The 22,918-nt window shown below is 36.9% G+C and overlaps 1 protein-coding gene across 4 annotated transcripts in view; it reads right to left on the bottom strand.

Moving 5' to 3' along the window:
- Window positions 1–22,918, bottom strand: part of MYLK (myosin light chain kinase) — a 201,793-nt gene that overhangs the window by 44,715 nt on the left and 134,160 nt on the right. For all 4 annotated transcript variants that reach the window (XM_084524653.1, XM_084524650.1, XM_084524652.1 and 1 more), the window contains 4 exons: window positions 17,888–18,004; window positions 15,918–16,007; window positions 4,074–4,124; window positions 2,283–2,410 (listed from right to left, as the gene is read on the bottom strand). In XM_084524653.1, the coding sequence (XP_084380779.1) occupies window positions 2,283–2,410; window positions 4,074–4,124; window positions 15,918–16,007; window positions 17,888–18,004 (386 nt within the window). The remainder of the gene's footprint in view (window positions 1–2,282; window positions 2,411–4,073; window positions 4,125–15,917; window positions 16,008–17,887; window positions 18,005–22,918) is intronic.

The raw sequence follows: 22,918 nt of genomic DNA, 5'->3' as shown, positions 1-22,918 counted from the left end.
TAAATTTTTCTGAAAGTTTTCTTCCCCACGTACTTTGTTCTGTGATTCTACACTGGTTTACATGCTTTGCTTCATTAGAACTAGTCAAAGGATAATAGTAATAAAAAAGCAGTCTAGTAGAACTGGATATGCATTATATACCCATTGCAATGGGTGTAGACAACAGGAAGGTAGATTCCTATGTTCCCAAAAGAGAATCACTGGTTATAGTTAAGAATCTACAACAATTGGAAAGGTTAAACAACAGATTTTGTTACTCAGCTAACGATAGAAGCTTTCAAAATCTTTCTCGGTGTTCTAGCTAAGCATGGCTCCAGCATCACTCCACTAGATTGCAATCATGTACAACTGTATGGCTCATAACTTGGTGACATTCCCTTTCTTCTAGCAAAAGACAGTTGTCCAGAATGTACCTGGGGGAGGCTACTGTGGCTCTCTTGAACCTGAGGAAATGTGAGGAAGGACATAGAGAGAATGAATCCCTCCTGCTCACAGCTGTATACAGTGGAAGGGACGAAATCAGAATTCAACACTCACTGGCTTTGCTCAGATAACTACAACTAGTCCCCAGGAAAGTTATAAGAATACTTGGGTGATTTTCACCATTACGACTGAGAATGGAACAGGGTTGAAATCAACCACATGTGTAGAGGAGGAAGAAATCCAGGATAAAAATGAGGAGTGATGATAAGTGAAAAAGAAAGCAAAATAATTGTGCAGCACAGTAATAATAATTGGCTATTACTATTGGCTATTATAATGCAGCACATAGTAATTGGCTTCCCAATTAATTCAATGAGTGAAAGACTGCTACCCTCACTTATCCTCCCACAATGTTTATTAACCTTCCTGAGGCTTCATCTTTTCTATACCATTCACCAGCCATCCTGACCCATCTAAAAAAATTATTACCCATCTGAATTTACAAGTTTGCAAGCCTTTAGATTGTCTCACAGTAAATAATTAAAAAAAGAATTGTAAAGACGGTTACTTTTACCATCCTTTTACAAATGAAAAAAAATGTTAAACCAGAGATCTGATATGGGTAGTATTAGGTGCTGGTCTCAGTTTATATTTTCATTTTGTATATAAAAAACTTGAAATTTACACAAATAGGACTGTTGTATTCATTGGTGAACTCAGAAACCTGCACATACCAGCAGCTCACTTTTGAGGGGTACATTTACCCATGTGTCAAGACAGATCTCAGCCAAATGGGGAACTCAGTGTCACTTCTGAGGCCTATATTTGTGGAAATGAGTAGACTGCTGTTTAATTCCAATCTTGAAATTAAAGTATTTTAAGGAAGTTTGAGAGTTCAGGGAAATGAAAACAAAAACACTCTTTCCCCTAAAACAGGTTATTTAGGCTTAGCAAAGAAGGAAGCTGGAATACCCTTTGGTCTGGCAAACTGTTTAGAACTTTTTAAATTAAATGATGACCCATCTGGATTTAGAATATAAACTTCCTTGTAGAAGGAGCTGTTTTTATTTATGTTCTATAGAGTGCATAACAAATTCAGAATGAAATAAACACAATAGCAGCTACAGTACATATTTACATTTGCTCTGTCTTAACATGGCACTTCATCTTCCAACTTGTACTTGCATATTGGATTGTTTGGTTTAAAGTGTTTTAATTACTCATTAAAGAAACTCTTTTTATAAGCTGCCTTTATGGACATATGCAATACAATACAAGGAAAGTAATTCAAGTAGAAAGAACTTTAAATCCAGGGGATGAGGGCAGCACTGTTGCTGATAAGCCTTGCAGTGTGACCTTTGTGTTTTAAGATATTTCATTCAAGTTTTCTGCATGGCACGTTGCCCCTCTGACATAGCTTTAGAACTAGCATAAATGAAGAAAAAAATGTTTCTAAAGGACAGAAACATTTCCTGTGAAATATGTCTTTGAGATACTACATCCTTTGCATCAACTATATTTTAATTACACGGTCTAAGGCTTTTCTCAAAGGAACAGCCATTACTTTTAGGAGAGAGAACACACAGCAATGGGTTTAAACTGTAGCAAGAAAGATTTAGGTTTGGCATTAGGAAAAGAATTTCTAACGTTATGGATATTTAGGTGCTGCAATAGGTTGTCAATGGAGGCTGTGAAATCTCCATCATTGTAATGTTTTCAGCAGAGGTGAGGAAAACATGACAGGAATGACATGGATACTGCCAGTCCCTGGAGAAAGGAGGTTTATAAGATGGGTTTTTGGAATTCTTGTCCAGCTATATTTTTTTATGATTGTTAAAACAGAACAGAAAACAATTTACCTGCTTACGGAATTTCATCCAGGTGCAAGTTATGGGTGCTGTTCCTACCACCTTGGCAAACAATTCCACTGATTCACCAGCACGGACTTTTCTGTCTTCTGGGAACTGAGTAATCTGAGGAGGAGTAGCTGACCAAAATAAATAAATAAATAAATAAAAATCATTTATATAACTATGCTTTCTATTTTTCTTAAAATTCAAAACACATATTTATTTTGGTTCAACAGTTTCAGAGCACCATTTGAAATACAGACTGGCACTTATCTGTTGCTTGCAATAGAACAACACTGTGGACATTTTTAATTCTACTGTAGTGAAGCAGTAACAATCTACACATCTGAAACTGCTCATACAAGACCAAGGCACAGAAATCTGAATGTGGAAATTGTCAAAACCTACCACCAATTCCAAACAGTTTACAAAATGCTTTGCTGTAAGATTCTTCTTCACTTTGTATTTTTGAAGGGCCCCAGCTAACTTCATCTCAGTTTGCACATGATGAGAGGGTCTGCGAACCTGCTCCCTAATGTCACTGGCATTCATAAAATCTAAAATTTAACAGCTGCCTTTGAATATTCTTTCTAGAGTGCCCAGGTGAGCATCATGTGGGATATCTATTATAGCGGTAAGGAAGAAAATCAACATTTTCTTCATCATATACAATTCTCCTATGAGCAATGACACATCCTTCTGTTTGTGTATTACAGTCTTTTCAGTCTTCCAGTCTCATTCTTATTCCTCCATGTTGGAAACAGTTATTTGTCCTCCTCTTCCTTCTCATCATATGGGTATGGTTAGATGGCAGAACCTCTTTTTCAATTAGTGCCATTTCCTGCCTCTCAGCTGTGATGCTGAGTGTGACAGACCCCTGGCAACTGCTAGGGACAGATGCCAGAAATACCACATTCTTGACAACTCCAGGGTTAAACCTTTTCAGTTGCTTTACAGGAGCAGCATGATAAAAAAATATTTTTGGGTGAGGGACAGCAGATATGAAGATATTTTGACAGAAGTATTAAAAGGGACTCCCTAACACTAGAATGACTTCACTGCCAAAAGTAACATTCCCATCCAAAGCATAGGGCTACTGGGCATGAAAACAGTGCTTTTATATCCTTTTCAGTGTCAGTAAAACAAAGTGGTTTGTTTTCCTTAGCAAAGCTTTGTTGTTGTTGTTGCTGCTTTGTTTTGTTTTGAAAGTATCTGAAAGAAATTAGGCTGAGGCACACATCTGCCAGAGAAAACAGCTTGAATAGTCAAAAAGCCTGACAAAGTTTTAGGACACTGAAAGCAGTTTCTTACAAAGGAACTTTCTAGGTAGCTTTAAATATAGTTTTTCCTAGGAGAATGCTAACAGACAAACAAGTTACCATAATGCCAGTTAAGAGGACATGTATGTATCAACTTCTCTGTGGTACCTACTCATGCAGATGTGGCATTCTGTGATACATATTAAAACCTTTTTCACTGAAAGCTAAGCTGTGTTGAGGATAGAAAAATGGGCAAGAGTTACAGTGCTGACATGCTATAGGATCTTGCTATAATTTATTTGATAATTACTTTTTTTGCATGCTCATAATTTAAGTTTTAACCATGTGTAACCTTATGAACAAGTTTGAAAACTGGATTCAGCTTTCCATTTTTGTCCTCACAGAACTTCATGCCCACTATTTAATAACACATGCATGATAAATTCAGTAGGTAAATGGCTGTACTTAGAAATGCATTGTCTGTATAAAACAGTATTGGTTTATTATTTATTTTAACTAGGTGATACATGAAAATGATTACCTGCTTTTGGAGGAGTCTTTGGAGCTGGTTTCTTCTTCACTGTTGCTTCACCTAATAAAAAAAAAAAAAAAAAGAAAATAAAGTTAAGTCAAAGGTGAATTTTGGAAGGTAGCAAATAAGCTGCTTACATTCATAGTGATTCTTTGTTGGCACTTGGAAATCTACAATGTTCTTGCAGCATATAAAACTCAAGAATTAAAAACACTTTCAAAAAACACTTCTGATATGCTGAATGAGTCTCAGAATTTTCACTGTTGAAATGGAAACTTTTAAAAGAGTCAAACAAATCTGCTGCACATATCCCATAGTCTGTCATACTCCATTCCTCATAGCAGTTTAACGAGGTGAAAACACAAGGCCAAGATCCATCTCATATTGACTATCTGCCCAAACTTCAAGCATAATCAATGCTGAATGAGCTCATTTAAAACTAAAGCAGTGAACACCATATACTAATCATGTCATTTATGAGATAGTAAAGAAACAGACATATACAGGCAGTAAATACTTGTATCACTTCTCTGCTACATCTTCTTCCCTAGGCAGGGACAACTTTTTCAAGTATTCACAAAAGAAAGGGTCATGGCACCCAAAAATATGGCCCAGTATTTGACACCTGGGCACCTACATATCAGGAAGACAATGTTCTACAAAATTGTGAATGGTAAATAGAAAATGATTGAGAAGACAGGTATGTAGAAAATGACTGTTCATTATTTCTCAGAAAAAAAGACCTAGGGGCTATCCAATTAAATCACCAAGGAACAGTTCTAAAAGAAACAAAAGAAGTGTTTTTAAATGTAGCACGCATAAGTTAGGTTCACAGACAAACAATGTTTTGCAGGTCAGAAACATAGAAAGGTTCAAAAGGACAGCTTCATAGGAGTTATGTCTAGTGGTGGCCATTAAATATAACAGTCTGGATGCTTTCAAACCACTGAATTCCAGAAGTGGAAGAAATCATTCCCTTTAAAGCACTCTTTTTATCTGCTATCCTAAGCATCCTTGTCAGAGGATGGCCTCTGCTCTGAAAGGACATTTCTTCTTTTCTTGTGCTCAACTAGTCAGCTTGATTGAGCAGCCTGGCTATTGAGATATTGTTGCCTGCAATGGAGGTAATATATGCTAAGTGATTTTGAATATCTGGCAGCATCTACATAGGTGCCTAGCGGTAGCCATTACAGTGTCAAAAGGTTTGAATTATTTGGATCATTGTTTAAAATACCTCAAAGTCAGAAGACATTGAGGAACTAAAACCAAAACAAAAGGGGAATACCAAACCCCCCACCAAAGCAATAAAGACATATTTTTATTTTAACTTCCTTTGCTACTTGCAAACTACAAGCTGTGCATGATACCCAGGCAACATATCATCTGATGCCCTGTGAATAAGGAGTCATGAGAAAAGAACTCATCATGGGGCTCTAATATCATAGACAGTTGTGAAGACTTGGATTTTAGTTTTAGAGCTGCTCAAAATAACAACTAATGTGCTATAGGTTGTTAAAAGACCAAATGCTTTAATAAGTAATGGTTTAGCTGTCAACACCAGTGTCTATCCAGTACATTCTGGGGAATATTTCACTATGCTCTGAATATAGAAGTTGTTGTCACCTTCTTATATAATATTGCATTTCATAGTGATTTTCTTTCAAGGTATGCTTAGCTTTCATATGCTCTGTCTTTATTGATTTTGTTGGAACCAGAAATACTAAAATGGAGAGGTAGGATATTCTTGCAGTACTTATGGCTGAGTCAAAAAAGAAGACTTAGCTATCTCCCAAGGAAGCCTTTCTTCAGTGACTGTCAACTCAACAGAACAGTTAAAAGTTTAGATGAGTACTTCTGGGGATTTTATCCCAGTATAAGTGGACCATATCTTCCTTGTGGATTTAACTTTTTAAATAGAGGCCTTCAAAGAGCACTATTGTTCATTGAAGGGACCCATTACTTTTGGTCCATTAACCGGCTGACAAGTCCCCTGGCTGCTATAGTAAGTGACAGCATATATATTTCCAGCTCCTCTTTCCTGCCCAAGCTGTACGAGCAAAAGTGATAAGTGGTATTTTCAAAGCAGTTCTCCTCTTTAACATTACATGGTCACACTTACTCCAAGCTCATTTATTTCAGGCTGTAGTTACAGTTACATGGTTGAAACTGAATACTTATATATCAGGTGCCACTTGGAAGGGCTGGAGAATCCAGCCCATCATCAACTGTTAAACATCCCCATTAATGAAAGTATTCCATTAGCTATGCATTAGATGCATAATCCCATGAAAACTCAGTTATATGATTTAATAACATGCAAATATTTTTTTGTGTGCTGCATTTGACTTCAGATTCTCTTCTCTAAACTGAGGATGGAATAGTTGCTTGATATATCCTCAGAGTTATAATGGCTATTAATACTGGTTAAAGCAACATCATGAATTCAGTTACTTTCATCCTCCATTAAGCTTGATATGAACAAAGAACACCAATGATGAATAAAAAGTACCATTTGTCAAATGACATCTTGGGTTGCAGGCACTATTTTTATTTTTCAGAACTGTCAGTGGCTACAAATAAGAGGAAAACCAAATTCCTTAATCCCACATAATTTTCACTCAGCTTTTACCTCTTGGCATTTGTAGTATATTTGGTGCAGTATCTTAGCTAACAGACAAGGTTCTGGTGGAGTTGTCTCATTCTATGAATGTTCATATTTCACTCTGACTCTTAATACATGTATCTCAAGATTTTTCTTTCACCTGGCTGACAATGTCACTCTCTGCCTTTGCACAACACATACATAGCACAGATGTCTATATACTCAGATGTCTCACTTTTCCCTGCTTACTATCTACTATCCAGTTCATCACAGAAGGGACCTCAATAACATAATTCGTTCATTCACAATCAGTAACATTTGATTTATCGCTGTTAAAGAACGATGCTTCTGTATATTCAAGGATGTACAGTGAACCACTGGGTATTACTTTACCCTATAAATGGAATAAATGCATTTTCCAGGACTACCTCTTAGACCTGGAAGAAATAAGGCTATGTTTAAGATGGCTTAAAAGGTTTTCACCTCAATGTGGATTTTTATAGCAGCAAAGCAAATAACACAACCCCTTCACCTTATTTAGCTAGAACAATGCTTTTTATGTGTAAATAAAACATTTTTGTTTAATTTTTCGTTTTTACCCATCAGGACATTACATTAACTTAACTGAGGATATGCAGACTGTCACTGGACTTCATCAAACCATGGAGACTGCAAAGGGTTGTTGGAAGGTCTGGCTGAATATCCTGTTTTGCAGACACAAATAGCCCTGAGCAGAAATGAAAGGCAGGGGCAGTGTGGAAGGGAATGAGTAGGATACATTGCTACATCCCTGAAGCTGACTTTTTTGGCTGCTTGTGTACACTCTACTGTTCTTAGACGTTCCTTAAGAATCCCAGCTCACCTCATGCATCTTTTGAAAAGCAGCTTTTGTTTCAAAAGCTGCTGGAGACATTGAAAAAATCTAATAAGATTAATCAGAATTGACAAGGTCAAATGATTGTTTTCATTAAAATATTTAAGCCTCTTGGAAATGTTAATGCAAGTCTGCTTCTGCTTTTTTTTTTTTCTTTTTTTTTTTTTTTTTTTAAAAAAAAAAAAGAGTCTCTCTTTTGATATTTACATTGAAATAGGCCAAAGCTGAAAATCAGTCTGGAAGAAAAAGGACATAATATTGCCTCCTTAAATGAATCTGCCTGCTAGAAATGATTTAATGTAAACATCACAAGGCTGGTATTTACATAACTTTATAGGCAGGTTTGCCTCTTAGACAGTTTGTGTCTGGGGGGACATACACTAAAAAAGGGAAAGATTCCATACAGTCTGATAGCTGTGGGATATTTGGTTGTGAAGTTCTTTGCCCTGATGTTGAATTCGTGACAGCAGATATGTTCAGAAGCCTGTCTTTCTTTTTTGTTTCCCTTTTTTGGAATTTTACTAAAAATAGTCATAGCCCTCCCCTGAAATGGCTCTCTGCACAACTTGCTTTCATAAAGCATGAAGTAAAAGTCTGTAACAGTCTGAAAAAACACATCAGTTCTCAAAACAGCATTTCTAACCAGTTCATAATTCCTACTATCTTTCTTTAGGGATATGTCTAAAGTTATGTGCATATCTTGTATAGGGATGGATTTCAGCAGCTGTGAAACAAGCACAGTAAATATCTAACTGTTAAACATAAGGAGCAAGACATTTCTCTAGTTCTGCCTTCTTGTGTAAGTCTCATTTAAGATTTAAGTTCAAGGTAGAAGAAGGGCCAATGTCATACTCTAATATTATAGTCCCATAGGAAACCGTTTTCCAATCACGCAAAACTTTTCAAGATTTTGCCTTCTGAGAGTTTTTTTTTGTTTGTTTTTGTTTTTTTTTTTTTTTTTTTTTTTGTGAGAGTGTTTCCTTAAGGAGACACTGGAAAAAAGTCATGTCTATAATGTGTTAGATATCACAGAAATGAGAACATATGTACAGGATGTACAGGAGACAGAAAACACAGATTCAAGTCTCTGCTCTGTCTTCTCCATCTCACATCAATGTATGTGGGATGTGACTTGATGAGGTCTCTGTCTCCCACATGTAAATGAATCATGGTGTAATCTCATTCTGACCCTAGGGACAGACATCAGGGTCTGATACCAAAGGTGACAGTTTTCTGTATCTTCACTACCCACTTCTGATGCTAGAAAGCATAGTATGACTGAGACCTAAAAGTACAGAATAATAAAAAGCTTGGCCTCATGGTTAAGGCAATAACTTACTCAGTTCTAACTTTGCTTCCATCACAGGCTTCCTTGCTGGTGCAAAAACTTGTTACAAGTATTACTTAACACAGACAAGCTTAGATAAGAGGAATATGATGACTAAAATTGTACTAAAAGACAACACATCATTACTTACCAACTTATTCATAAGCTCATGAACCTATGCTAATTGCTACGGAGGAAACCAACAGTGACAATATACCAGAACCAGTAGCCTGAACACTGTCTAGGTTTGAAAGTTAAACAGTTCCACTCAATTGCTTCTCAAGAAGTAAATTCCTCATTCTGTTTCCAAATAGCTATTTATTATCTAAATACAATAAAATAGAGAACAACTCTGATTAAATTTGATGACATGAGGAAATTAGAAAACTAAGAGCCATACAAGACAGTCATTTCAGTTTGCGTGTTTCAGTGAGGATTTTAGTGCCTTTTATTTTTCTCATTAAAAACAACTGACATTTTGTTGCAACATCCCATATTTAGCTTCTAAATCATGCAGAGATTGTCCTCTAATTGAAAAAAATCCAGCCTCCTCTTCCATCAGGGAAAAAAGTTCCAGGAAATATTCACTACTGCATTCCAGTCAAGAAAGAGCTTGCATATACTAGCACACTCAGAGCTTCAGCAATGCAGAATAGCACACTGAAAGTAATTTAGTATTTTAAAACAGCTCAGCTGGAGGAAAAAACAATTCTTTAGCTGTTTGTCAGCACTGTCCTTGAACAATTTCTGCAGTTAAAACAAATCTGAGTAACACAGAAGAGATCCAGTATCAAATGGAGCTTACAAACAACCAAGTCTTGTGAATTCCACAAAAATTTTGATAGGAGCAAGATAACTACATTCATTTCTTAAATATAGGTTCCATCTTTGCATTTCTCATGTCCTGCAAGAACATCTAGAATTAACTGCTAAAATGCTGTGCTTAACTGTGTATGAACAGCAGTCACTAGCCTGCTACCCAGTCTGTTAGAAAGGAAAAAGACTGTCATGCCCTTTAGATGTTTGGGATCTCCAAATGATTTCAGTGGGAAAAACTAAGTATTCTGTGCTTTTGCACATTTATTTAGGCAATGGATTTAGGTCTCTTTTTGAGAAAAGAAACTTTGGTCAATGTTTCTATTACCTGCCAAAGATCTGCGATTTCTAGTCAATGACTTAACTGGGAAGTAACGGTGTATGGCAACTCTTCAGTTCAAGGCCATGTTGCAAAAGCCGCACTCATTTTTCTCTGCATGAGACAGTCAATAAACATTTCTGTCTTCTTCTGTCAACATACAGCTATGTAGGGTGGACTGTATGAAAAACACATGGAAAATATTGTCCCGTGCCAATATTTAACTCAGAAAATGTCAGCATGGTGTGAGCTGTAAAGTAACCTGGAAGAGATTCAAAATGCATACCTGACATTATCTAACAGTGCTGGACTGGGCATCATGGAAAAGTGATTTACAAAATACATTAGTATTTCTCCATGGCTCCTCTACAGGTACTGTAACTGAATTTTCTTTTCATCAAGGGAAGCAACCAGCCTTCATGGTTACCTAAGTTAATTCTTACATTGCCTTGCTATTTCAGCCAGTTTGGTTGGAAGGAATTGTGCCACAGTTATTCAGCCTTGGACCCTAATTCTGAAGAATGCATTCAGCACTTCTCGTTATTTAGAATTTGAAAAAAAAATTAAAAAGTATCTACATCTTAATAACAGTTCATGGCAATTTTATTTACATATACTTATTGACATATTGATTTTTTTCCTTGAAAAATTTTGGTAAGAGACTTCTCAGGCACTGAAACTCATATTGTTCCAACACACTAAGTAGAAATCTAGGTACTTCACATGCACTGGGCAGAAAACATCTTGGTTCTTCTTGAAACAGTCAGAACTTGAGCAGCACGAACCTTCTGGGAAATGAATGGGACTGAGAGAACTGGTTTAAAGAGCTTCAGTGAGCCGTAAAAAGTATCTCAGACTACGCTAGAGACCAAAGAAGACAGCAGCAGCAGCACAGTTGCCAGACTACAGTTGCTACATAGTACTGTCTTATTTGTACAATTAAGAGAACAACTCTGACCTGATTAGTTACTTCCTTAGCAACTCAGTTCTTCCCCTAGAAAGAGGCAAGTTTTATACTGAAAACAATCTCACATGACAGTAAAATTTAGAAACATTTTATGTTCATCCATGCCATGTTTCACATTATATTGATGGAATATAATCAACCAAAAACTCATCAAACTTAAATTTTAAATGTAACATTTTCTTAAAATGGTGTTTGCAGATTTGAATTCTCTGACAAGATTGTTTATTGAAGAGCAGATAACAGGACTGCATGCTAATCATTTGGCCACTGACTCATAATTTCTTCATGGTAATTAAAATGCTTAAAATCCCCCCTCCACCCCCAAGCACACACACACTATGGCAATGAATACGTAATATGCTAAGAAGTCCTCTTTGACATATTTATACTTATAACCCTGTTCCAGGGATGCCACTGTTCAGCCTGAATTCAAGTACCAACACTGTTGAGAAATCAGACTTGGTAAGATAAAAGCGCAGCCTTCTAGAGGATTAAATCTGGAAAGTGTCAGTGGAGACATTTTATTAACAACTGTCAGCAAAAGAATGCATCATTACTTAACTAAAATGTATTTGACATGAAATCAAAAAGATTTATATAGTAGCTGATATAAAAGATTTATATCAGCAAGATGCCAAATAATGTTAAATAATGTATCTTGGACCCCTTTACTTGGAGGTGTGTGGAAGAAGTTCCTTCCTTTGATGTAATTTTATTTTTCAGAGAAAAGCAGAACTTATGCTTGTGCCATCAAAGCATGTGCTGGAGCATTCCTTCAATGTATGAGGTTTGGGTATTGAGAACAGTGGGTTTAACAACTGCATTACTCAGATGTGGGAATCCAGGATATCCTGTTAGATTTTCATACCAGTGATTTTGACAGGTGATAGTTGTCATCTCTTAATATCTACTGGAAGTAGTGCTGTGAATTAGCTCTCAAAAACAGTAGGCATTTCTCTCTAAACACTTTGATGTGATGCTTAGATTTAGGAGGGTTATTTTCTAAAGCATGAAAGCCAACTCTTTTCTCACTAGCAGTGAATGGGATACAGTTTCTTTCTACTATATTAAAGTTACATTGCAAAGCTGAGCCCTGGTGAAGTTTAAGAAATAGCCTCTAACTGTTGTAATATACCTTTTCACAAAGTGAATCCTAAAACCAAACCAAAACAAAAAACAACCAAACAAAAAACCCCAACCACCAAAGAAAAAATTAAAAAAAAAAATCTTTTAAAAAAATCTAACTTTTAAAAAACTCATGACTTATGTAAATGTTGGGGATGTTGGTTTAAAAAAAAAGTACATTCTGTGTATGGTGTGCAAACTAATCACAAGACCAAGCACCAAGAAAGCTGGGTTCCAGACCTGCAAGTGAATGCCCCTGCACTTGGGCTAGTTGCTCAAGCTGTGTTTTGCTGCTGTTTCAGTTCTTCAGTTTAAGAAACATAAAACAGCACAAAATTTTAGGAGGTATAGAGTAGTAAAAGTTTGGTTTTTCCTTTTTTTTTTTTTTTTTCTTTAAAGATAATTATTTATTTATAAACTATCAATTCATTATTTACTCTTAAAAATCTCAAGCGGCACTTCTATTTTTCCAGTCTGTTGGGACAAAAACATTTATTTAATGACCACTGAAAATTTTACAAAGTGGTCTTGGTAATTTAAATGAGTAATTCCCTTTAAATATCCTTTGAACTAACTTCTAATTTCAATGGGAAATTTGTTCCCAAATCACTTTACATCACATGATTTTGAAGCTCCCTAGAGAAATATTCAAGTGGTGAGGATTTTATCTTAGCACTTCTGCTGCAGGGTTATGTCAAGCTAGAAGACTCTTAACACTATCCACTTATTATACTGGCGTAGCATGTAGTATGAAGTATGATAAATAATAATATGTTCCAATTTTCCACTGTCTCTTCTAGTCCGTGTAGAGGAAACACAACACTTATTATTCTCAGTAGCATTTCACATTCACCTAGCTTTTCACATTAGCATTTTCAGCACATTTCTCAGGAGCATTTCACATTCATACAAGTGACAAAGCCTGAGTCAGTGAAGTCAGTGTGGAATGAACTGGTTCTGACATGAGAAAAAGAAGACATCCTTCTTTCTCAGGATTGATATTGATTTCATTCAGATTCAAACCTGAATCTGTTTGTTTTTCTCAAAAACATTATTATTTATTCTATTTAGCATTTCAGAGTTGCTAAATGCAACAGACTCATAATCATTACTAAATTCTGGTGATAGAATACGAATTTTGAACAAAAAAATGCATTCAAATTTTGCTGAGTTGCTAACATAAGAACAATCTTTCTGCATGTAAACACTGCAAGGATCCATTCAGAGATCTTTTAAAATATTGAACGCTACAAAGCTGTCTTAGATGCTTTTCTGAGAGTAACTGCTTATTCTAAATGACAGTCTAGTATGCATAGCATTTCAAAAGAGTTAATACCCCAAATTAGATTTACTACTGGATTTCTGTATCTTAGAGAACCCAAAATTCCAATAATAAAATAACATTGTCAGAAGGAGTCAATGGGACAGCAATTATTCTCACAGTGAGAAATTTTCTACAGATTAGAATCTACAGCTACAGATTAAACCTACAGATCAGCATCTACAAATGCCAGAAGCATTCATTCACTTTCAGAAAAAGAAATGTACTGATCTTTGCTTTCAGGAACAAAATATGAAGTCTACTGGATCAGTTTTGTATATTTTGCCAATGACAAATGTAATGCTCATTTCAGACAGATAAATACCCACAGTCCTTCAGAGTCTCAGACCAAGATGTTAAAAGACACCTGTGGAATCTCTGCAGCCAAATCCTTTTAAAATTAAATATGCATTTTTCCAAAGTTTTCTAAAAGCTCTTCTGAAGCCCAACATTCTGTCTGGTTATCTTGATGCTTTCAGTACAACATAAAACATGTATTACAGACATTTTGAAAATAAAACTTATCAGAAGTTCAAGAACTTTAGACACTGATATAACATGCCATAGAGCATTCTGAAGAAAATAAATCACCATTATTTCAATGTTTGTTTCCCAGTTATTACTGAGTACAGAATTATGAGCTTCCATTTTACTTCCTATATCCAATGTCCACTAAAATCAACAACAAGACAAGCAATGATTCCAGCAGGATGTGGATCAGGTCATACATGAATGTATTTAGATTTAATTCCCACTCTCACTTTCTCCTGGGGAAGCTGCAATTGATAACAGTGCTGGGAAGATGAGAGGAAGCTAGGGAGAGTGGCTGACTCACCAGAGTGCCATGCTGCCATCCAGAGGGAGCTGGATGGGCTGGAGAGGTGGGCTGACAAGAATCTAATAAAGTTCAAATGAGGAGAAGTGCAAAGTCCTACACCTGGGGAGGGACCAGGCACCAGTTCATGGTGGGGGCCAGCCTGCTGGAAAGCAACTTTACAGAAGAAGACCTAGAAGTCCTGGTGGACACCAAGCTGAATATGAGTCAGCAACATGCCCTTCCTGCTAAGAAGAATAATGATATTCTTGGCTGCAATAGTTAAAATACCATCAGCAGATCAAAAGAAGTGATCCTTCTGCTATACCTGGTGTTGGTGAATATTGTGTCCAGTTCTGGCCCCCCAGTACAAGAGAGACATGGACATACTGGAGAGAGTCCAATGTAGGGCCACCAAAATGATTAAGGGACTGAAGAACCTCTCCTATAAGGAGAGGCTGAGGGAGTTGGGACTGTTCAGCCTGGAGAAGAGGAAGCTCATGTGGGATCTTATCAATGTGTATAACCTTAATTCAGCCTGAAGGGAGGATGCAAAGAACATGCAGCCAGGCTCTTTTCAGTAGTGCCCAGGGACAGAAAAAAAAAAAAGTTTTTTTTTGTTAATTTCTGCAATTTACAGTGTTTCAAGATGAGGTACAGAAGTGGAGTATGTTGGTGTGACCCTTCCCACACTCTTAAGTGATTGCTGGAAGGGAAAAGTAATGCACAGCCAGAAATTAAGAAACAGAAACAGCTGTAGCCCAAGGCACAGGTCTACACAAGACATCAATTCCAGAAGCACAGTTATAACCTGTGATCATCAGTCAGTACAGAATCACACTGAATCCTGCTGAAAGCAGCTGAAAATGTTCCATGTTAGAAAATCAGATTTTATATATATATACATATATATATATTTATTTTGAGACAGCTGGATTAAATATTTCAAAATTTCCATTAAAACTCTGTCTTTACATCTTTTTTAGTAACTCACATGGTGGACATCTAAGATACAGAATTTTCAAAGTCCAGTTTCTGATTTAAATAGATATTTGTATCCTAAGAACACTTCATTTCAAAAATAGTAGTGGTTTTAGGAATTTCTAAACAGAGACATTATCATGCTTTCTTTATCATTTAAAGTTTCCTCTTAATCAAACACATGTTTGAAACAAAACAAACGCATGTATGCAGAGTAGCAAACATGGGAATTTGTGGCTGATTTGTTATTTCAAGACATATTAAAAACAAGTAAAGCATTTAATCTTGAAAAAAAGAATGTAAAATTCAACAAACCACTCCTCACACTCATGGAAAAAAATCACTTTAAAAGATGTTTCAGTAAGGATACCTTACTATCAATGGTAAGACAGTATATTGTCTACACAGGACACAACAGTACTTGAGAATTTATGCCCTCTTTGGGAAGCAGTGAGAAATAAATTTGTGTTCATTGCATCATTACAGAAAACTGAGAACTGAGTGGGCTAGGTCTGAATTCACAGTTTCAGTTCTTACTTCTAACCCCTACAAGGCAAAAATGCATTTCACATGCCTTATGTTCAAGGGTTAAAGAAGCAGCACAAGTTTCTGAGACTATGCCTCGAAACAGAAGGGAATAACCACAGAACCCAAAGTTGTCTTTTGTTTCCAGTGAAAAGGAAGTAATTAAAATCACTGTCACTTACTACTCTCTGTTGACAGCACAGGGGGAAGTGTGGTCTTAGGCTTCTTGGTTTTCTTCTCAGTAGGCTTTGGGGTCTTTGTGGCTGAACTATCTGCAATCAAAACAAATAAAATATAAATTCTATTTAAAAAACAATAACGAAAGAGCTGTCTGTTAACATTGCTTTGTTTTGTATCTTTCTGCAAGGTTAGAGGAAAATGCTGGCTTTTATTTTTTTAAGCAACATTTTCTGCACAGACCTGCTGGAGAGCATTGCATTCCAAAAGGAAAAGAGAGCAGGAAGAAGAATCCCTCCATGGAAGCAGCTGCACTGAGAACCTGAGAAAGCAACTAGGAAAGACATGCCCTCAAAGCTGATGGGTCTACTTTGATTAAATAAAGTACAATTTGCATAAAGCTGCTTTTGACATGGCAGGGAGAGTGAAGTAAAGGCATCTTTGAAGCATTATTTCATCCAAAATAATCTCTTTCATGTGTTTCTTCTATTCCTTTGTCTATGTGACATACATAGAGACGAACACAGATTGAAAAGTAGCATTTCTTCTGTATGTTTAAGTATTTCCAAGAAAATACCACACATTAATTCATTTCCTAAAGAGGATGGTAGAAGGGACACCATAGGACTAAAGTTTGATATAAATATTGTATTATTCTCAAGATTGCACAGCCCAAATCCAGCAACGACTCAGCACTGTGGACTCCACCAGCATCTGATAGTCAATATGTGCTCTCCTTCAATGTGTATCCCATAGAATACAGACAATAACTAGGAGATGTTATTATTTATTTATTTATTTTTCCAGCAAGGTTATCACAGAGAATTTCATTTAACACAAATTCTAATTAGTATTATCTTTTAGATTGCTTGATTCCAACATTTCTCTTTGGAAAAAGAGATTCCAGTTCTGGATTACGATCACAGCACTACCTGTATCAAATTAGATCTTTCTACTATTCAGCTTTCAGATTACTTTATGCAACAGATAACTGTTTAAAAATTAGTTACTGGAAAAAAGATAGAATAAACATTATGGAACCACCCATTTCAGTCACTTATCTCCAGGTACCAGAGCATGAAACTTAGTTTCTCTAACAAATTAATGGTGAAAGACAGAACCATGTAGCAAACAATTAAGGGCAGAAGGCTGTGTTAGGTCTGAGCTCAGACACTTAAGATTCTATATATTTGTCCGTGATCTACTTTGACAACTGAAGTTAAATATTTCTCACAGTTGGTTAGAGTTCATAGGGACAAAAGGAATAAAATGAAATTTAAGATTACTTCTTGAGTCTAAAAATCATCATGTGAGATTCTGACAGCAGACTGAGCCGTAGGAAAGCAATTTGAGTTGTTGTTTTAGATCACAATTCTAATTTAAAAATATCAGCTATCCCCTCTGCCAGTTATGGATATGGGATATACAACAGCATCCCTCAGCTAGCAAATTATTCATTTTCTAAGACTATGGCATACAAGGGCAGTTGAGCTACTAATTTCTTTGTATCACCTCCCCTTCACTAGAAAAAAAATAAACAAAGGACCAGATGTCATTGAATACAAAGAATTAAGAAGTTCTAGACAGAGAAACATGCCATACATAGCAGACCTGAGACAGACTGGTAGCCAGCCTCCCACATGGAATTCTTACACACTTTTAAAGAATGTATATAGCTCAGAAGCAAATCCTCATGGATTCAATTTACTGCTCTAAAATCCTTTAGAAAAGTAGAAGGCAGCAGGAGCATGTAGATTATTCTATAAAGCAGTGAGAGTCCTTGGCTCTGTACTGTCTCTCTGCTCATGCTCCTTTATGGTACTCGCTGAATTATTGTATCGACCAAAAAGTGCAGTAAGGAAGTGGGCAAAGGTACTTTTTGTATACGTGGTTCATAAAGGCTGGCATTGGGAAAGAAAAGGAGGGAAGGAGGAAGATCTAAGGATGATTTTCCTGTATTCAGGAAAGTACTTACCTTCCACTAGCACTTTGCAAGCACATTCAGCTTTTCCTGCTGCATTCTCTGCTATGCATTTGTATTCGCCTCCATCTTCAGGCATGACCTTCTCAATGGTAAGTGAACACAGCGTCCCTAATGCAAAGGAGAGACCAAATGAACATCATGTTGCAGTTCACTAAAAGCTCAGTGCTACTAAGAAACAGAATGCATGAAATAATCCAATCCTTTACTATAGTTGATCTTCGCTGCCAGAAAAAAAAGGATGTTTTGACCTTAAAAATTCAGCAGTGGAATTGGAACTTTATTAATGCTGAAATAAAATAAAAACAAATGGAGAATAGATATGCTGAATCATATCACTGTTCCCCATGATTCTCAAAGCTGTCCCTGCAGTGCTCAAGTGGTTAATGGATAGGGACAGAGAAAATGAAAAGCAGAGTCTCTGCTACTGTTCTTTGTCTTATAGCAGGGAAAAGAAGCCCTCACTTCAATGTTTTTTTCTCAAAAGCACTAGTAATTCAGGACTGTAATAAACTGATGATCTATAACATTTGATTCAGCCTTATCTCTGGCTCTCCCATGGGCATCTATGAAAGTAAAACTTCAGGTTACTGCCCAAGTTTAAAAATGGCACTGAGAGCCATTTTCTTTCTGCTTGAATTTCTCAAAGAATGAGTGACTAATATTATAATGTTAAAAAGTCCAACATATAATTGACAATCAAATTTGTCACTGCAACAAATTCCCCATTCCATTTCAAACAACAAAAAAAGCCAAATCTGACTATTGGGTTTGCAGAAACAGGATGCGACATAAGTTCTGTAGTTACCAAGGGAAGCTTGGTATGACCCAAGGGAAATACATTTCCTCTTAAAAAATAAAACTCTGTGAACCAAAACAGAAGTTGTTCCCACTAGTTGGGGGAAAAGGAAGGAGAACTGTGCTTCACCTAATTCCTTACATTCACTTGCATTGCTTGGAACAAAGCACTTTGCTTCTCAGGGTAAACCCCACTTAAAGCACTCCAGAATTTTCCCTTCCAAATATCCTTCATTAAGAGAGGGTAAAATGTGGTCTTTCTTTCTTCCTCACTGGAAAGCCTGGCCTGTACTCTAAACACAGCCTGAGACATGGTGCTCTACCAACCATTGTTGTTATCTTGCCCAGAATGCCTCGACCCTCCAGTTATTTCAGCCATAGAAATACCTTCCCTTCCCTTCTTCCTCCATTTACCTTTCTCATTCTCTCCTAATTAACAGCAAGAACAGACAGATGATCTTTCTTAAATCTTTTCCCTGTGTCTTGAGACACAAGGAAATTCTCTTGCCATTTTTCATCTTTCTTTCTACGTTATCTGGGAGCTGCCTTCTACATTCCAAAGTGCCTGATCCCAGGTTCGCCATCAAATATATCACTTGTGATGTGGGAAATGGCATGGTCACACATGACACTAATCCTTGGAAAGGAGCTGATTCACTTTGCTGTTAGAAAAACTTTGGAAGTTTAATGGCTCCTCTTGGAGACTAGATCTCAATTCTGATATGGTAACTATACTTTTGGCATTCAGATTTTCTCTCATTGTAAAATTAGTTGTTATAGTTCAAGGCAAATCTTTTTTTTTCTTTCTTTCTTTATGAAAAAACATATTATAAAAAAACATTCAGACAGTTCTCAACAAATTTGCTTTGCCAGACACACATGGGTTAGAAAGAATTGAATGTTTCTGTCGTCCTCATTCTCCACAAAATCAAGAAGCTCTAAATAGTGCTGATTTTCCCTTGAGGAATGACATAAAAGCTCTCTCAGAAGAGGAGTATTGACCCCTCACTCAGATGGGCTGTGCTCAGCCAACCACAGGGTGAAGAGAAAAGCCATGTGCCTTCCCTGAGTCAACTCATCTTCATGAGTCAGGCTGAGCCAAAAATGTCACGAGCTGCAGCCCTGTTCCAAATGGAGGAGGGACATTAGCAAAGTATTCTTGCAGGCATCCAGCAAATATAAATTCAGGTGTCTCTGCTGTTTAGAGAAAATTGGAGGGTAAACAGAAAGATAACTTACAGTCTGAGAATTTGTGTAAATCTATACAATGTGCTTAGAAAAGATCACACATTAGAACCTAAAAATGCTGTTGCCAAAGAACATGGACTATGGAACAATGACACATAACTATGAGGAAGATTTCTGGCCATCTTACTGCAGGGAAGGAGCCTGGCTCCTTCATACACATAACTTCGTACACATAACTGAATCTTTAAGGGACTAGAATAAAGCAGCATGTACTTTAGTTTCTGCTGGAGGTTTCTGTCTGCTCAAAAGCCCTTTCTTGCCTTAATCAGCTCACTGAAGACTCGTGTGACATAGGACCATGCCTCACCATTCACACTGTTGCATTTCTGTCCATACAGCATCCTGTGGCAACATAACGCCTTATGAGACACACTTCCTTATGCAGCACACACACAGAACCATCCCACATCAACAAGACCTTCCCCAAAGTTAGACTAAAATCGAGAAGCTAATCCTAGCAAATCTCATGATGATCCTCTACTTGCCACATGCATTAAATGTTCTGTTAGCTGTGATTTTATAATCCAGCATTGGCCAAGCCACGTTGCAGGGTCTGACTGAAGCTGCATTTGGCTTATTCCACTGGAAACAGAGTCCTCATGAGTGGAGAATGAAGGAAACATGATTATTCAAGGTTAAATCTTTATCTCCTGACTTCAAGCACCCTGCAGAAATAATCTGTATCTTATTTCCCTTCACTCCTTCATAATCCCCAGCAGCTAAACCAGGACAACACATACAAAGGACATGGACATGGCATTTGCCGGGCTTGTTGCTACCACCAGATGTGATGGATGTGATGGTATTCTGCCCTCCTCAGTGGAGGAGTGAAGGGGAAATGAGATAATTTGAGTCATTCTCCTTTATTTAGCCACTACTATTTATGAAACCATGGACTACTGTAATTTGGTGTGAAATTGACCTGCGGTTCACAAAAGCATTTGCTGGGCTGGGTCAGGGGAACAAGGGGAGACTGAGAGCATGGTTGTAGAAACTCTTTTCTAGGAAAACCAGGATAAAAAGACAGCAACAAGAAAACAAACAAACAAACAAAAATAACAAAAAGCACAAAACCCAAAACCAGGCAAAACTTGACAAGATTTAATAAGGGCAAGAAAGTCCCCTATGTCTATGTTCTGTGACCTAGAGCTCCAGCTGATTCCTGGGGCTGGAGGGCCAAATGTCTTTCAACAAAGTCTTTGGTATTTCCTCTGCATAAACGCTTTGTGACCTGAAATGAGCTTATTTTTCTCATAAATGTAAGAAAACTCAGACTGGTTACTCCAGATGGAAATCTGAATCCTGGCACTTCGCAAATCCCAGTCAACTAAAAGAATTTGCAATTAATTTCCTCCTTTTCCCCTCTTTTTCTTTTAGGAACCAGCCCATCAGCAATCTTTAAAACATTGCCATGAAGTGCAGGAATAGAGTAAACATTAATACTTGGATCTTCCAGTTAGCAGAACTTGTGCAGCTCTAGAAAAGACCTTAACAGCCACAGAAGCTGACAGTTTACTGGGGGCTCTGGTTTAGATACATAAAGCCTTTCCCTTGCATTTTGAGCTATTAAGGGATTTTCTGACTTACTCAGAAATAGTACAAACCAGTTTAAAATATCTCTAGGCTTCTGCATTCTTTCCATGACACTCTGCAGAAAGTGAACTTCAGATATAAAACAAATACACAAACCAACAAAAAACAGCTCCTGCATCTTATTCCCTGCTCTGGCATCTAGCTGGATTAATTCCTGACTCCTGTCTCTGGTGCAGACTGAAGCTACTATGTCTTTCTCATTTATATCCCATGGGACAAAGAGGTAATATGGAGTATTTAGCAGTATTAACAAATACTAGGTCATGAGAACTTCTGCCTAGGAGTCATAATGAATTTGTTGAAGAACTCTTTGGCCCACTGGTGTTACTTTTCTAATGAATCTCAAATTGTGCGGGAAAGTGTAAATATGTGCTAATGTCCCAGTCATGTTTTAAAATGGCAAGTGGCTTGACCTGGAGACTACTGGCTACAGTTAGGATGACAACAGCCAAAGTACTGAAAAACTCACAGGAGTTTCAGAGAAGAAAAAGAGTCAAATTTAATTATTGCTAATTGATAGAGTTGTAAGGAAAACAACATGAGAAACCTATTTTTATCCATTATGAGATTACACATTTAACTGTGAAATGTACCTGTACATAGGTAATTTGTCTTTGCTGAAATATTTATATTATCTCCCATTTCTGCTTGTAATGAACGCCATATTAATGACATTCACAGTAGGCAGAGTTAGAGTTGCCAAAATAAGGATCTCAGGAAGCAGCTGACAATAGAAAGTTGTCACTTGATATGTTTCTGGTGGACTTCCTCTGTGATCAGACAAGGACAACAGCTGTTCAATATTTTAATCTGTGATAGAAGTATTCACAAATTAAATGTTGATAAGCATACAGATGATCAAAAAACTATTAGAAAGGGAAAAGAGGAGAAAGAGATAGAACACAGGGCAGTTCACATAAACAGTCTCATTTACTTTTTTATCTGAGTCCTATTCACTCAAAGAAAATGGGGTTTATTGGAATGACAAATAACATAGCCATGGATGGGAAGATTTAAAGGTTTAACACAGAAGTAACAAACGTGAGCTCCACTGTTATGAGGTGGAAAGAGAACCAATGATCTCCAGCAAGCACAGCAATAGGATCTCCATCTCACTGGTACTGATGCTGAAATACAGTTCTGCTGGCTGTTTTCTAAACCAGATAACAAATCAACAAGCAGCAACTGAAGAGGAGTATTAAAAGGACACAGAAAAACCCACCCCAAAACAAAAACAAAAACAAACAACAAAACCAAACCTCTAAGGCCTAGATAAAGTGCATTATAGAGAGAAAGTTGTAAGAGTTTGACTTGTCAAGTCTTAAAAATAAGAAAATTAGGAATGCTGTCTTGATTACAGAATGAAAGCCATTATATCAAGTACAA

Source organism: Aythya ferina (genome assembly GCF_964211825.1).
Source record: "Aythya ferina genome assembly, chromosome: 6".
NCBI classification, from domain to species: Eukaryota; Metazoa; Chordata; class Aves; order Anseriformes; family Anatidae; genus Aythya; species Aythya ferina.
Note: the sequence above shows the minus strand (reverse complement) of the source record. Positions and strands in the feature narration are given on the sequence as shown.